Raw genomic sequence first — 16,354 nt, 5'->3', positions numbered from 1 at the left:
ACCAGAGATGTTGCATCCGGAGCAGGATTGACCAGCTCCTTACTGCTCGGCCATCTTGAGATGAATGCTCACTTTATTCCATTTTATGTATAAAATATTGTAAGTGAAAGAGGAGTCATTTAGACCGCTGATCAGAACCTGTCACCCGGCAAGGACAGCAGAGACTTTGTTTCTCCTCCCGTGGCAGATGATCATTTGCAATATTTGGAGAAAATAGAGATGCCTGCTAGGTTAAGAGAGATCACTGTGAAATTAGCAGAGTTGCTGCTACGAACCCATGTTTGATGTAAAAAAAAATGTCTAGCCGCTGTCTGTGTGGCATAGTAGGTGAAAACCGATCTGTTAGAATACTACTCAGAGCAATTTTGTATGTTTGTAGTAGCGCCCTTAGTGACAAAGAGTAAACTCTTGACCGCTGTGCCACAGGACTCTATAAAGACTGAGAATGATGTGCGGTTACTTCTGTTCCCTTCCGAAGGGAGCCTCATCTAGCAGTTCTGGAGGGACTGGTCTCCTCAGGAGCAGAGACATTACTGATTTGCATGAGGAGAGCCTTTATCTACAGTGGCATACTGGGCAAAAACAAGGGTTGAAATCCTACCCAGAATGATTGCCAGTGCTTTAGACTATTTGCAAGAATTACTCACAGCACGTTTTGGGTCTTTGCCCTGAGTTGCAATGCGTTTTCTCCATGAGTCTCCACCAGGGAGTGAATTCCCTGGATGGGGCCACTATGTCTTTGGTAGTCCTAGGAAACAAACTTAAGTGAGGTTCGGCCTGCACAAAATAGCTTAGGATACCATCACTTTGAACTGATGGTTGTGATGTGGGTGGGCCATTGGGTCAAACATTCACATTGGTGGAGCAGCAGGGGAAACACAAATTTGGTGGGACAGGAGCCCCGCTGATCAGTGAGGTTGTTCTTATTACACCTAACTCTAATTGAGGCACAGAGTGTTTCTAATAGGAATGTGTGTATTCATATGTATTATGTATCCAGTTTTTATTGAAGTCTTTGAAAAAATCATGCACTAAATGGTAAATTACGTTAAACACTAAAATTCATATTTAGTAGGTAGACAGTTCTTACCTGCCAAGGGTGAAATCTTGGGAAATCTGCACAGGTTCTGTTAGAAAAAGGGCCATGCATAGGTATACAAGATTTCAAATCATGTAGCGCTTGTGCAAAGGCATAGATGGCATTATATGCCTTATAAGAATATCTGAAGTTATTCACATCGTAGGCTGATTCATCAAGAGTTTCCAATTGTTCTGTTTGGTTACAAAGCCTCTTTTCATCTGTCTCATTTCCAGACATGGTTCCATTGAAATCATCCTGCCATTGGCAACTAAAAGCCTGCTCCCAGAACTGTTTCATATAAATGTCATTGCGAAAGTTAGAGGGATGGATGCTATAAAGGAATTCTTTGAACATTGGCATCTCTCCACTGTAAACTGCAAATCCCACTGTGCCATGTAGAGTATGCCATAAGTCTTTCACTGCAAATACAGAAGAAAGCCAACTTGTACTTGCAATCCAAACTTTGCCAACAATATTCTGTGCAGAAATGACTTTTAAAAGAGAAATCATCTGAGGAGAAAAGGTGAAGCACACTATGACTCTTGATGTAGAACGTCGTATGACATTGACCACGTGAGATAAAGATTTCTGTGTGACCTGTGTAGCTAAGGTTTCATAGAATTCAACACAAATGCCGCTCCTAGGAGCATCTTTCAGTAGATTCTGACCATGCTGAAGACCAAAGTCATTGTCTGAAGCCAGAATTCCTATCCACGTCCACCCAAAATGAAGACACAGATCGATGTAAGCCTGGGCAAAAAAGTTTCCATTTTCAGCAGTCCGGAGAAAAGATGGGAACTGCATTTTATCACTCAGTATAGAGAGTCCTGCACCATAGCTGACCTAGTGTGAAGAAAGACATATTTAATTAACCATGAGTATTTAACACATGCCATGCTAGTACTTTATTGTATAATATTGTCAGTTTTTGCTCCTAGTGTGTATGCCTGCTGACTAGCAGTCTAATACCCATGTGCTATGTCGTAAACTGGTCAAGCATGAGTAATAATTGCCCCCGATATCCAGACTTCTCATAAAATGCTTAGGTTATTTTCTGTTATGAAATAACAGCAGTGCTTAATTTGTGCTTGTTGTTTCCGGTGCTGACCACCTGCACTTATTTTTGAGGGCCGGCGATTAGTCTTCTTCCATAAGTATTTGCTGCGAGCAAAAGACACATATGAGAAAGACGGAGGGAGAGAAAAACGGTAAAAAGCGTCACAAAGGGAAAAAGTAGAAAGCTGCTAAAGTGCGCTGAAGGGGCAGGGAGTGGATTTATATGGATTGAAGAGGCCCGATAAGACTTCAGGATTACGCCGCCTCAGTATTCCGTGTTTGCACATTTAATTGCAGCAGCCGCGTGTTTAAGAGGAGGGCTTTGGGCACGGCACCTTTTTATTTACAAATTAAGCACTGAATAACAGTATAATCTGGATAAACATAAATGCCATCTCGTTTTATGCCATTGTTACTGTGCAACCACCCACTAAAAATACATAACCTTACACCTATCAGCAGTGTACTTCCATGTGTCACCAGCATTAAATCCTATTCTGCATGTCAATAGGTTTGGCGAGCGTAAAGACCATGCTTCTTTCATTTTCTAGACGTTTGCTTCCAACCCCAAGATACTATCAACTTTTTGAAAGTGCTTGTCTTTCTTCTAGTAGCAACAAACATTTTGGGACCTTTACTTTCACTTTTCCCATCAAGAGTAAAGGTGAAACCCACTTGTGACTTAGCTCATTTATATACATGATCTATGAAAAAAGGAAGAAAGAAGACAATTGTGAGTGCTGTGCTTCCCTGTCCAGTACAGAGTCTGATGCCAGTGGCAGCTGCTGGAGTTTGAAAGTGTTGGGGCGTAAAAGCAAGAAAGGAATTAGTGTGAGCGAGCAAAGTGAGTGCACCAGACGGTTATGGGCGGGAACTGGGGGGTTCCCCCTGACAAAATGTTTAAATATTAGTGTATTTTGGTGCAATTTTCCTCGCTATCTCTGTTATACACGGACTAAAAATGGAGTTCTAAAAAGCCTCTACTGTATAAGGGAAAACTCATAAACTATTTCGTAGAATTTCTGATTTGCCAAACTAGTCTGACCTCTGAAGGGGGCTGCAGTAACAGGCAGGACTGCTTGGGCTCCACCATATACCATATAAAACATAACATAGGATCATAAACATTCACAAAGAGAGCAGAGGCATTTGTGTGAGTTCGTGCTTTAAACACGCTAACTGCATGTCCAGGTGTCTGCTGATGTCAGAAATGTAGAGCCAGATGTATCAAAAAACAAAATTGCATTTCTTAAATAGCGAATTTTAAGAAATCGCTATTTAAGAAATGCAAAATGTTTATGTATGAATTTTGCGATTCGGTAATATCGATTTCTTAAAATTCACAAATGCTATTACCGAATCGCAAATAGAGAATCCGACCCCATTTGCACCTATAGGCCTGTTGCGAATGTTTTTGCATTTCCTAAATTGCAAATTCCAGTTAGGAATTCGCAATTTAGGAAATGCAAATCCCATGGTGCTGGGGGCTTAAGGCCCCCTCTGCTGCACCCCAAAAATATTTTTACGGACATGTGAAGCACACACATGCCTTAGGGGCATGTGTGCACTACATGTCAATTTTAAAAATGCATTTAAAATGCATTTTTAAAATTTGCACATGGTTACCACCAAACTTTTGTTGGTGGTAATTGCATTTCCTAAATGGCCAATTCGCATTTAGGAAATGCTTAATACATGTGCTTAAGAAATCGCAAATAAGGATTCCTTATTTGGTATTTCCTATTTAGAGACTCGCAATTTGCGATTCTCTAAATGGGGTTGCAATTTTAAGGAATCGCTATTTTAGCGATTCCTTAAAATTGCACTGCAAGTGCCTTTCATACATTCTGAAAGGCATTTTTGCATTCGCAAACGGACGAATTTTGCAATTCGCACCATTTGCGAATGCAAAATCGCTTGATACATCTGGCCCGTAGTGTGTTGGGTGGCCTTGGAGAGTCATCTCCTTGAAGGGATTGTGAAGACATGGCACTGAGTCTGCAAACTGATCATTGAGAGTGCATTTTGTTGTCTCGCTTGGAGAGAACATCACCTCTCTCGCACGAGATGATTCATTCATACTGATAGATTTAAGATGCATCATACAAGGCAAAATGTTGGGCTATTTATCGTTATATACAGAAAGCAGAGGGGGTCCGTGCTTTACTACTTTGACCGCAGGGCACAAATTTTGTTTTGTTCATATAGACTAATAGTGAAAAAATAGCATCCTTACAAATGCCAGTAGTTGAGGTGGGAAGGAGAGAAAGAGTTTACAATAACTATTTAACATTAGTCGGCATTTCTATATATATTTCTAGTTGAATGTTAAAAATATGTCTTGATGCTGAAAAAGAGATTAAGCACTAAATGGTGTGCTGCCCGGACCTGGGCACACATAAAAAAGTGTGTGTTTGTGAAAGACCTAAAAGGTATTAATAGCTATGCTTATGAGAGCTCGTGAATTCCCGGGTCTCTATACAGGCGTGAGGATGTATGCAGTTTTGGGTGGAGGTGCATGTTTGTGAAAACAAGTGCATGCTTACATGTAAATGTGCCTATGCAAACACGTGTGTATTTATGTGTCTATGTTTGAGTATGTGTGCTTTGCAGTAAGTGCAAGTGCAATTGTTTAGTTATGTATAGAAGTGCATTGTCTTTGTGAAAATATCTTTATATGCAAAAACACGTGTGTGTGTGTGTATATATGTGCAGGTGAATGGGTGTGCATGGAAGTCTGTGGTGCACACATTTAAGCACCTGTACCTACACATCATGAAAGTGTACATTTCAGCTAGCGGATCACAGCGAGTATTCATGCAAGAGAGTGTTTTCTAGAAAATGGGTGTAATTGTTCAATTAATGTCCGTGAATATGTGCATCCCAAAGTTCCGTTTAGTATTTTAAGATGTCCAAGTATTTACAAGTAATCTGATTTTACAGTAACCGCTATAACAACTTCAAATTGAGTAACAGGTTCCAAGTTATGACTGGTCCTGGTTGTAACCCAGCTGAGCTGTACTGATTCTCTTGTGTGCAAATGGGCAGGAGAAAGAAGTCAGAAGAGGTAGGGCGCAGAGGTGAAATCAAATGACAATTATATTGAGTCAGTTCACACTGGCTAGAAGCTGAGTGCACTAATTTACAAAGGTGGAAAAAGTACTCTCTTCAAAATTCCAAGAAGTGTATTTTTTTGACATGTGGAAGCATTGACATTAAAACGTCACATTAGAGCACAGCAGAAACACTAATTAAAAGTGATAGGGGCATATTTTATAAAAGTGGCACTGCACACATTGCAGCACCACTTTTCTTGCACCATTTAGTTCCCCCCCTAATGACACCATGTGTGCGCTGTATTTAAAATGCAGCTCACCATGGTGGTAGGTAGGGGACTAACGTTAGAATTTTTTACGCTAGTTCAGAGCTTTGCAGGATTAGAGTAAATAAATTGGGGGGAACCCCCCCTTTGCGTACCTTATGCCTGACACAGGCATAATGTAGAGCAAAGGGATTTTGACCTCGTTGAGCCACAGTAACGTAAAACTAAATTACACTATTGTGGTGCAAGGAGGCGTAAGGGGCTCCTAAATATGCCCCATTGTGTTTAAACACGATCTTAGAACCATTCCGCCCCTGCCCCCCCCACCAGTGACAGCACCATTAGTGCACTAAGGGCCATATTTATACTTTTTGACGCAAAACTGCGCTAGCGCAGTTTTGCGTCAAAAAAATTAGCGCCGGCTAACGCCATTCTGAAGCGCCATGCGGGCGCCGTATTTAATCAATGACGTTAGCAGCCGGCGTTGCCTGGTGTGCGTGAAAAAAACATGACGTACACCAGGCAGCGCCGGCGTAGGGGGATATGGAGCTTGGGCGCCAAAAAATGGGGCAAGTCAGGCTGAGGCAAATTTTTCGCCTCAACCCGATTTGCACCATTTTTTTCGACTCCCAGCCCCCATTGAAATGACTCCTGTCTTAGCAAAGACAGGAGTCATGCCCCCTTGCCAATGGCCATGCCCAGGGGACTTATGTCCCCTGGGCATGGTCATTGGGCATAGTGGCATGTAGGGGGGGCACAAATCAGGCCCCCCTATGCCACAAAAAAAATTAAAAAAATACTTACCTGAACTTACCTTAATGTCCCTGGGATGGGTCCCTCCAGCCTTGGGTGTCCTCCTGGGGTGGGCAAGGGTGACAGGGGGTGTCCCTGGGGGCATGGGAGGGCACCTCTGGGCTCCTTCTGAGCCCACAGGACCCTTAACGCCTGCCCTGACCAGGCGCTAAAAAACGGCGCAAAAGCAGCTGGACGTCATTCATTTTGACCCGCCCATTCCCGGGCTTGAGTTTTGCCCGGGAGTGTAAATGCGGCACACATGCCTCGGAGTCAATTTTTTAGACGGGAACACCTACCTTGCATATCATTAACGCAAAGTAGGTGTCCACTCAAAAAAATGACGCAAACTCCATGGACTTTGGCGCTAGACGCGTCTAACGCCAAAGTATAAATATGGAGTTAGTTTTGCGTCGGAATTGCGTAAAAAAAAACGACGCAATTCCGGCGCAAACAGAGTATAAATATGCCCCTAAGAGGCAAGACAATTATGATTTGATTCATCTATGTGGCTCAGATTCTTATTGCTAGGGCAACAATATAGTCTATTAAATTAGACAGACAAGATTTTGTACAGCTAGCATCCTGATGGTATTTGAATGTGCTTAGCATGCAATAGTAAAGAAAAAGGTAAAATAAAATGTTTGCCTAAGTTCACACAATATGGTCAAGTGTGGAAGCCATGATTAATCCAGTTTTTTTCTGGCATAACTTTGCACAAATCAGCCACTAAGGGCCATATGTACGAACACTTTTTCCCATAGACACAGAATGGGGAAAAACCTTTGCTACATCTGGCCCTAAATGATTACCTATTTGTGTCTCCTTGTTACCTAAATGGTAACACTTTGGGGCATAGTTACATTACAGTGTTGCACCACTGAGCCCAAATAGGCAGCTCCACGCTGCATCACTTCTAAAACACAAGGTTGTGCTTTATTTACTAGTATATGAGTGTTTCCCCTGCATCTGTGCTAATTTAGCTGCCTATTGCCAACGCAGCTACCCTTCTGCCATGGTGCAAGGATGACTGTGTTTGGGGGGAGATTATTCTTGTGCAGGAAGGGACATGTTCCTGCACAAAAACAACCTTCAATGGTGATTAGCTCTTTCTATGTGTGCTGCAAACTAGCCTCATGCTCCTGTGGCAGGGACTGGGGGAGAATGGGGTCTTTCCCTTACCTCCTCTGCGTCCTGCTGTCCGGGTGGCCCTGGGATCTGGAGGAGACCTCCGAGGAGCTCTCCCTCCCTCATAGGCCCTTCACTGAGTACTCGCCCACACTCGATCTGGTGCGCTAGTGTTTCTGCTCCCGGCCGGGTCGCAGCGGTGACTATGCCTAAGTGTTGGCCTGCTGGTGCCAGGGGGGTGCACCTGAGAGCGCGATTCACCCCAGGAGCACTATTGGAGCGCGCTTGCTCCTTTTTGTCGATCTAAGACACCCTGGGAATCCCAGCAGCAGCGTGTCACTTGCGCTTTGGAGATTTACATCGCCCAGGTCGCAGTGGTGATTCTCCGGCAGGGCGCTTACCACCGCGGAAACTGGGGGAAAACCACATCACTCCCCAGATGCTTTTACTAATCAAATGGGATGCTTTCCAAGCGCCAAGGCAGCAGGCAGAGAACTTTTCAGGGTGCTAATTTCCCAGGGAAGGAAGTGCTTCTCCAGGCTGCAGCAGGCGATGTCAGGTGTGAGGGGCCCCAGCACCTAGCCCCCTGGGGACACAAGAGAAGGAGCACAGGTGGCAGGGCCCAGCAGCAGGCCAGAAAAAAGGTTGCAGACAGTGGCAGTTCCTCCAAGTGACCAGGCAGGTCACAGGTCAGCACAGCAGCAGCAGTGTACAGCGGTTCCTGGGGAGTTCCTCCAGCACTCTGTGTCCAGTTCCAAGTAAGTTCCAAAAGGTCACCAAGTTGTGGGGAAAATTCTCCTGTACTTATACTCAGTTTTACAGTGTGTTCACAAAGGAAGGGGAGAGGACATTCCAACTGGTTACAACTGGTTCTGGGAGGGCCCCCTCTTTCTTCCAGCACAGGCTCCAAACATTAGTTGAGGGTAAATGACCCTTTTGTGTGAGGCCAGGGCACAGCCTTTACAGATGGAGGTGTGCCCCTCTTCTCCCTTCTCTCAGCTCCGGACGTCTATTCAGTATGCAGATACACCTCAGTGACACCTCCATCCTCCCTGTGTCCAGGCTGTCTGAAAAGGATATACAGCCCAACTGTTACTCTGCCCAGAGGTGGATTGGAGTCAAGCTGCAAAACCCCAGGGTCATAAGCACAGAGAAATGCTCACTTTCTAGAAGTGGCATTTCTGTAATAGTAATTAAAAAATCCACAAACACCAGTAAGGAGCATTTCTCACTACCATTACGACCTTACCAAACATACCCACGGTACCCCTCATAAATAAGCCAATACCCCTTAGACATAAGGCAGATCATTTCCAATGCAATCTTATGAAAAGGCAGGACTCACAGCAGTGAGAAACCAAATAGGCTGTTTGTCACTACCAGGAGAGGCCACGCTACTAGGCACATGTCCTGCCTTCTACATACATAGCACCCTGCCCATAGGGCTAGCTAGGTCCTACCTTAGTGGTGACCTACATGTAGTAAAAGGGGAGCTCTGGGACTGGCAAGTAAATTTAGATGCCAGATCCTTCTGGCAGAAAACTGCACATTCAGGCCCTGCGCTAGCAGGCCTGAGGCAGATTTGAAAGGCTACTTCCTTCATTGGGTAGTGCAAGCAGAGCTGCAGGCCCACTAATAGCATTTAATTTACAGACCCTGGGTATGGAGATACCACTGTACAAGGGACTTACAGGTAAATTAAATATGCCAAATAGGAATAAGGCAATCATACCAACTTTAGAATGGACAGCACCTGCACTTTAGCACTGATCAGCAGTAATAAAGCGCTCAGAGTCCTACAGCCAACAGCAAGCGGTCAGAAAAAATGGGAGGAAGGAGGCAAAAAGTCAGGGGATGAACAAGGGCCAGGTCCAACAAGGAAGAACACCTAAAAGAGAATACGCTGTTTTGATTGTGCCCCTCCTAGAGTATATATTAGGAACTGACATTCTGAATGGGATGGCTCTATACTTAGATCAGTGGTACCCAAACTTTTTTGACCCGCAGCTCCCCTGACCTATTGGCCACTGGCCATGGCTCCCCATTATATTACTATTTTTTGGCGGGTGGGGGGATGTAAGCCCGGCCTCAGGAGCAGTTCCATTTTTCTCTCTAAAAAATAATTGGGAAGGAGCGGATGAAGGTACCATATTCATAAATATAACAAAATAAAAACGTAACAATTGTTTAATAAAAAAATTAAAAAACTTTAATTTGTAAAGTCAGAAACAATACTTTTCAGCACTTGGGTGTACATTTGGATTTTTTAAAAACAATATACCCAAACTTGGCCTAAGAATAGTGGCTAACACATCAGAGGAATTTTCTGAGTTGAGAAAAGCGGATTGTTACCCACACAGAGGAATGGGTTTGATCGGGCCATACAGATGTTTAGCAAAAACAACAAGTGATGGACGGAATGCTGAACATTGTCAAACACTCACCCCCAGTCATAGATCTGGGTTTAATCCATCGTTCTTTTGCTCACCATGCCAAGCATCAACAACAAGTGATGGACGGAATGCTGAACATTGTCAAACACTCACCCCCAGTCATAGATCTGGGTTCAATCCATCGTTCTTTTGCCCACCATGCCACCCCAGTTTGGACCCAGCCATAGGCAAATCAGTCTTGACCCTGTTCCTCATGGGAACAGTCCAGACCAAACTCCCAAGCCAGGTCCTCACTGGACCAGAAACAAGCATCCTGGGACCGGTTTCAGAGTTTCACCCCTCATCAGCCAGGCTAGCTTGAATCCAGTGGCATGGGAAGCACGGGACCCACGTCTGGGCATACCCTTCCCACTTAGGGCGACAAAGCAAAAACAACAAGTGATGGACGGAATGCTGAACATTGTCAAACACTCACCCCCAGTCATAGATCTGGGTTTAATCCATCGTTCTTTTGCTCACCATGCCACCCCAGTTTGGACCCAGCCATATGCAAATCAGTCTTGACCCTGTTCCTCATGGGAACAGTCCAGACCGAACTGCCAAGCCAGGTCCTCACTGGACCAGAAACAAGCATCCTGGGACCGGTTTCAGGGTAGCTTGATTCCAGTGGCACAGTGAGCAACTGTCAGAATGCGCCTGTAACAGGAAAAAAAGTAAGCAAGCTAATAATGTTTTTTATTGATTATACATATTTTAATTTATTTATTAATATTGTACATATTTTAATTTATTTATGTGCCAATGCATGACTGTAAACTGACAGTACCACTTGCTACTCGATTCAATAAGTATATGACTAGTAATGTATCTCTTTTTCACGTGCATATACCATTAAATTAATTCGTAATTGGTGGTACATTAAAAGTTTTAGGGTTTTTAGAGGACATTTCTGAAATAAAGGAAAGCAATAGTAATCTCTCTTTCACTAGGATTATGTATATATATTTTTTACAGAACATTGAATCCAGTTGACGAATAATCTGGCCATTAATTCTTAACCTGAGTTCATGTTATGTTCTTCCATCAATCCCATTGCTTATTAATACTTAACACTTTCATGTCCTTGAATAGCAAACAACAGAGATAGACATAAATGGGACAATCTCGAAGTAACGTGACTTGGGATGTGAAGGTCAAGTGAACCTTTTATGAATCAATGCAATGCCATAAGTGCAATCACATTTGCATACATTGAGGTATTGTGAGTACAAAACCTATGTTAGAATCAAGCACACAACCTAGAACGATGACGCTACGGTGTTTGCATGGTGCTCAGTAGCACAAATCTGCGCCGGCGCTAGGGAGAGGGGAAGAGAGTGCCATATCTCTGTGATAGCGCGCTCCTGCTCTCTATCTGTCATGCAATCAAGTACAGCATTTTTGGCTGCTGCGCAGCGTTGCCTGAGAGTTTTGAGAATCTGGGCCTAAATCTGTTAAGTGCTTGATAGACTGCTTGTCAGAAAATTGTAGCCAAAATATTGACTATAAAAGATTGTGAAGTTAAGTCTACATAGGAATGAATAGATTTACTGGTCTTAGGGCCAGATGTAGCAAACGTTTGCGACTCGCAAACGGGCAGAATCGCAATTTGCGACAGTGCAAAATCGGAAATGGGATGCAAAAAGCCCATTTCCGACTCGCAAAAAGCGATGGGACCCGTTTGCGAGTCGCATCCGGTGCGACCCCATTTTGCGACCCGCAAATAGCAAGTCGCAATTTGCGAGTCGCAAACCTTATGCAATTGCAACTCGCAAATTGCGACTAGTCGCAAAAAGCCCTGTTTGCATGTCCCATTTACCACCAACTCAGAGCAGGTGGTAACCATTACCAAAGTATAAAAGGGGACCCAGAAGCCATCTGGGTTACTCAAGATGGCGGAGATATACCTGATAGCAGTGAGGAGGAGAGTCTACGCAGCCCAGCAGAGGAGGAGGAGGGGCCACAGACAGGAGAAGATATATAGAACCAGGCAGACTCTTTTTCAGCAAACTGAAGAGGAGATCTATGACAAATACCGCCTTAGCAGCGCAGCCATCCTAGAATTAATTTATTTACTGAAACCACAGCTAGAACACCAGACTCTGCGTGGCTGCGCCATTCCTACGCATGTGCAAGTACTATGCTCACTGCACCTCTTGGCTCAGGGAGCTATCAGGGGGTCATTGCTGTGGCAGGTGGGGTATCCCAAAGTGCAGTGTCAAGGTTCCTCAGGGCCTTCCTAGATGCCTTAGTCACGCACATGTCTCACTTCATATACTTACCAAGGAATGAGGCAGAAATCAACAGCACCAAGCTGGACTTTTACCGCATTGCCCACTTTCCCCATGTCATAGGGTGTGTAGATGGGACACACATTCAAATATGCCCCCCTGCTAATCTGGAACACATTTTCCGCAACAGAAAGTGTACCCACTCACTCAACATACAGGTCGTTTGTGATGCCCATTATGTCATCACGGACATCGTAGCTAAGTTTCCAGGCAGTACCCATGACTCATACATTTTTAGGCATAGTGGGATACATCAACGCCTGGAACGTGGGGAATTCGGAGACGGTTACCTCCTAGGTAGAGCCACAGACACTTGCAGACATACACACAGGTCACTGTGCACGACAATCTGGACTTCCTAACAGTGTACTTTTTGTGCCCAACAGGTGACAGTGCATATGCTCTTAGGCCTTGGATCATGACTCCATTTTTGACACCCAGAACTGAATCTGAGAGGCAATACAACAGTGCGAATAAGAGGACCAGGAACCTGATAGAGCGCACCTTCGGACTCCTGAAGGCAAGATTCAGATGCCTCCACCGCAGTGGAGGTGCACTCGAATACACCCCCATTACCGCATTCACAATTGTGGTCGCATGCGCCATCCTCCACAACATAGCCACCCGACGTGGGCTACCTCTCACCCCTGCAGACCCAGATCCTGATGATGAAGAGCAAGAACAACCACATCGCCATCATGGGGATAGGAGTCTAGCTAATCAAGGCAGACTGAGACGGGAACACATTGCAACACAATATTTTGGACGGTACGTGTCAACTCCCACCATACTCACCTATTAACCAAAAACTCCATTTGTTAAGTGGAACAAAAATAACTGTTTTATTACTGTAATTGAGAAACTATGTACAAGTTGAAATTGTCCATGGGCAGGGAAATGCCAACCAGTCATGTGGCACATTAACACCATGTGCCACATTTATTGGTCCTGGGTGTCATCTATGTTCTCCTGCCCCTCCTGCCAGCCTGGCTGGTCCCTGCTGCGTCCGTGGTGCTGTGCCTACCACTCCTCAGCACCCTGCTGTCAGTGGCAGATACACTGCTCACTGTTGAGCCCTCCTCACTGTCTTGGGGTGTTTCCCCGGTGGCCCTTGACATTTCCCGTGTCTCCATAAGTTCAATTATGTGGGTGAGACGTCCCAGGCCCCTGGCAAAATCCCCAGAAAAATGGCCCATCTCTATTTGCAGGCCAACTGTCCTCCTCGACAGGCCTGTTGTATTAATGGCTAGCCTGCTGATCGATGTGGCCATCCTGTCCAGTCGTTGCATTGTCTGGCGATCTCTGCGCCGCCCAGCCTCTGCCTGGCCCAGCAGTCCGCACGCCAGTTCCCTAATGGCAAGGGCAATGTCCCCAGTGTTCTGGCACATCATGTCCATGCGTCTTGTGAGGTGCTGCATGCTTGCATGGTTGTGCCTAACAAAGCGGTGCAGCACACCACTAATCCTGCCCAATATTCTGTTCTGCAGGCGCTGACCCCGCAGCAGATGTGCCTCCCTGCTGGTTGGAGGAAGTATCCCGGATCCAGATGGTCTTGCCCTGCGACGCCTGCGCAGCGGTGGCTGCCCTGTGCTCCCACTTGTATCCTCCCTGCCTGTTGCTGGGGCAGCTTCTGGCGTGATTGTTGCATCAGGCGTTACTAATGCAGGAATGCTGCTGACTGTGCAGGTGGGGGTGCTGGCGGGTCCTGGGGTGTCCTCCTGGGCCTGGGTGGTTGGGGTGTTGGGGTGTCTTGCTGGAGACCTGTGGGACACGGGGAACACACTGTCAGTGTCTAGTATCTATTGCACAATTCCTAATAAACATTTGCCTATGAACTGCCTATTTGACTACATTTCCCATAATGCATCATTCTGGCTTTTTCTACCCTGTAATGGAGCTATCTTGGTTGTGCATGCACCTGTGTACATGGTGGGTGGGGTATGACATTGATAGGGGTACAGGCTTATCACATGGTACTCACGGGTTGATGTACGGGCTCTGAGGTGTCCAGGTCCCCAAATCCACACACTGCCTCCTGCTCCAATGTTTCCTCCACCCTTTCTTCCAGGGGTGTGGGTGGTGGCACAGATGATGGTCCCCCTCCAGTGCCTCTCATCTCCCGGAGCCTTTCTGCCACCCTCTCCTTGGTCCGGGAGCGGAGGTCATACCACCTCTTCTTTATGTCCTCAATTGTCCTGTGGCTCACACCCAGGGAATTAATTTTTTCTTGAATGTCCTGCCAGAGTTTCTTTTTGGTGGCCTCAGGAACAGTGAGGGCTGCTCTCCCAAAAAGCTCATCATGGTGCTGACAGCATTCCTCTGTCAGCACCTCCAGCTCCCTCTCAGAAAATTTGAGTTTTCTTCTTCGTGGGGTTCCCTCCATGGCTGCTGCTGCTTGTTCAGTGTGAAGACTGGCAGTTATAAAAGGGTGTGGTCCAGCCTCCTCCCAGGTGTATTTGTTAACTTCCTGGCTGTGATGTCATCATCATGTGCCAGGAAGTGTTTACAGAGTGTTCTGGTGTGCTTTCTGGAGTGTTCTGCTGCACCTGTAAGCAATTTTGAAGGTAGTCGCAATTTGCGACACATACTCGCTAATTGCGAGTTCGTTGTTTGCACACTCGCAAACAGCGACCTCGCAATCTGCGGACTCGCACACAGCGTTGCGAGTCCGGCTGCGAGTCGCAAAATCGGATCCGTTTTTTTTCTGGCATTCCAAATTGCGACTCGCATTTTGCGAGTCGCATCAACTCGCAAAATGCGAGTCGCAATTTTTATTTTTGCTACATCTGGCCCTTAGTTCCGTATTTATTCTTACCTCTATACATTTAGCTTCACAAACGTTTTCTAGTCTATATATTCTGACTACAACATTTTTGTAACAAAATATTAGAACAAAATATTCCGGCACCATACCCTGTGATATTGTGCACCAGATTGTTGGTCTTCCAGTAGCTGCTGTTAAGCAAAAACATGCATTTTCTACATATAATGCAACACTGAAACATACGTTTGTTTATTATGAGTATTATTTTATTTATAGTAGAAAAAGTTTAGGTTTGGTAATTAAGTAGGTAATGCGAAAATTCTTACTATACAAACATCTGTACGTACAAACTCAATAAAGTATAAATACCCAACACATTATAGCGAGCTGTTGATTGCTACTGAACTAATTACATAATTTACATAGATAGCATACCTGAGGATATCTGCTGACCCCTAGAAGTCTGGCCATAGGAAGGACTGCTGCCGATAGTAAATCGCCAATGATAGCTGATGGTTTTATCTGGGGAGCGCAGCTGTAATTTGGGACAGTTGTCCGAAGACCTGATAGCAACCACAAAGTCCCCTCAACAGCAGAAGCTTCAGAATAACAAGAGTCATAAATCTTGAATCCCAGGTCTATCTGGGGTAGAATTGAAGGATTCTTGTTAATTTCTTTTGTTGCAAAAACCATGGCGAGAACACATCGGTATGATTCCATGTGAATGCTATAAGAAGAAAAAACGTGACAATGCTTTTGTGAGATTTTCATGCCATTGAAATCTAAAGAGGTGAGTTTCCTGCGCATTATCATGTTAGAAGAAAGCAGAACATTTTGGGAAAGAGGTTCAAGAGCGGCTCCCCACCACTGCACTCAAAGTCATTGCGGTATGGTGTTTCACTTTAGAGCACAGGGGGAAAAACTATGCTGTGGAACAGGGAAGAAGACAAAATAGAGAGGATAAAAAGACATACTGACAATTACTGTAGCACTGAAGTCTGAGCTACCTCCAACTGTAGAATGAAAGCATGTAGGAAAATTCCAACACCTTCATCTTGAGCTAGATAAGGTGGTTATTACACATATTGAATAGAATATAATTAGCCATTTAGAAGAAGAAAGCAACAGCAATTCTTTTCTGGTGCAGATTTTGGTCCTGATTCACAAAGGTAGAACAAAAGTCTATGCTACTTTTAGGTACTCACAAAAGTAAGTTACTACTAGTAACTTAAATGCTGGTAAAGTTAGACTTTTGGTCTAACTTTACCTTTGGGCCAAAGCCCATTGAACAAAGCAGGGAGCCCAGACCTTTGAGGTCAATATATCCTCTTTGAAAATCGAGTGAAAAAGGCCCTGCCAGGGATGTCAGCAAGAGGCAAAGCTGAGGCTCCAGAGGAGAGGTGACTAGTGACTACTGGATGATGCCATTGTGAAATGTCTCATCATGCTGTGCTGGAGGGTTAGGACACGGGTGGAGAGGTGATGTGG

At 44.9% G+C, this 16,354-nt stretch overlaps 1 protein-coding gene across 1 annotated transcript in view; it reads right to left on the bottom strand.

The window, feature by feature from the left end:
• Window positions 1–15,559, bottom strand: part of LOC138246921 (extracellular calcium-sensing receptor-like) — a 580,560-nt gene extending 565,001 nt beyond the window's left edge. The window contains exons 1-2 of the mRNA XM_069201668.1: window positions 15,302–15,559; window positions 1,091–1,924 (exon numbers count right to left, since the gene is read on the bottom strand). Of these exons, the coding sequence (XP_069057769.1) occupies window positions 1,091–1,924; window positions 15,302–15,559 (1,092 nt within the window). The remainder of the gene's footprint in view (window positions 1–1,090; window positions 1,925–15,301) is intronic.
• Window positions 15,560–16,354: the final 795 nt, after the last annotated feature.

The sequence above is a fragment of the Pleurodeles waltl genome, chromosome 7, assembly GCF_031143425.1.
Source record: "Pleurodeles waltl isolate 20211129_DDA chromosome 7, aPleWal1.hap1.20221129, whole genome shotgun sequence".
NCBI lineage: Eukaryota > Metazoa > Chordata > Amphibia > Caudata > Salamandridae > Pleurodeles > Pleurodeles waltl.
The sequence above is the reverse complement of the archived record's forward strand: the minus strand, read 5'-3'. Positions and strand labels throughout refer to the sequence as shown.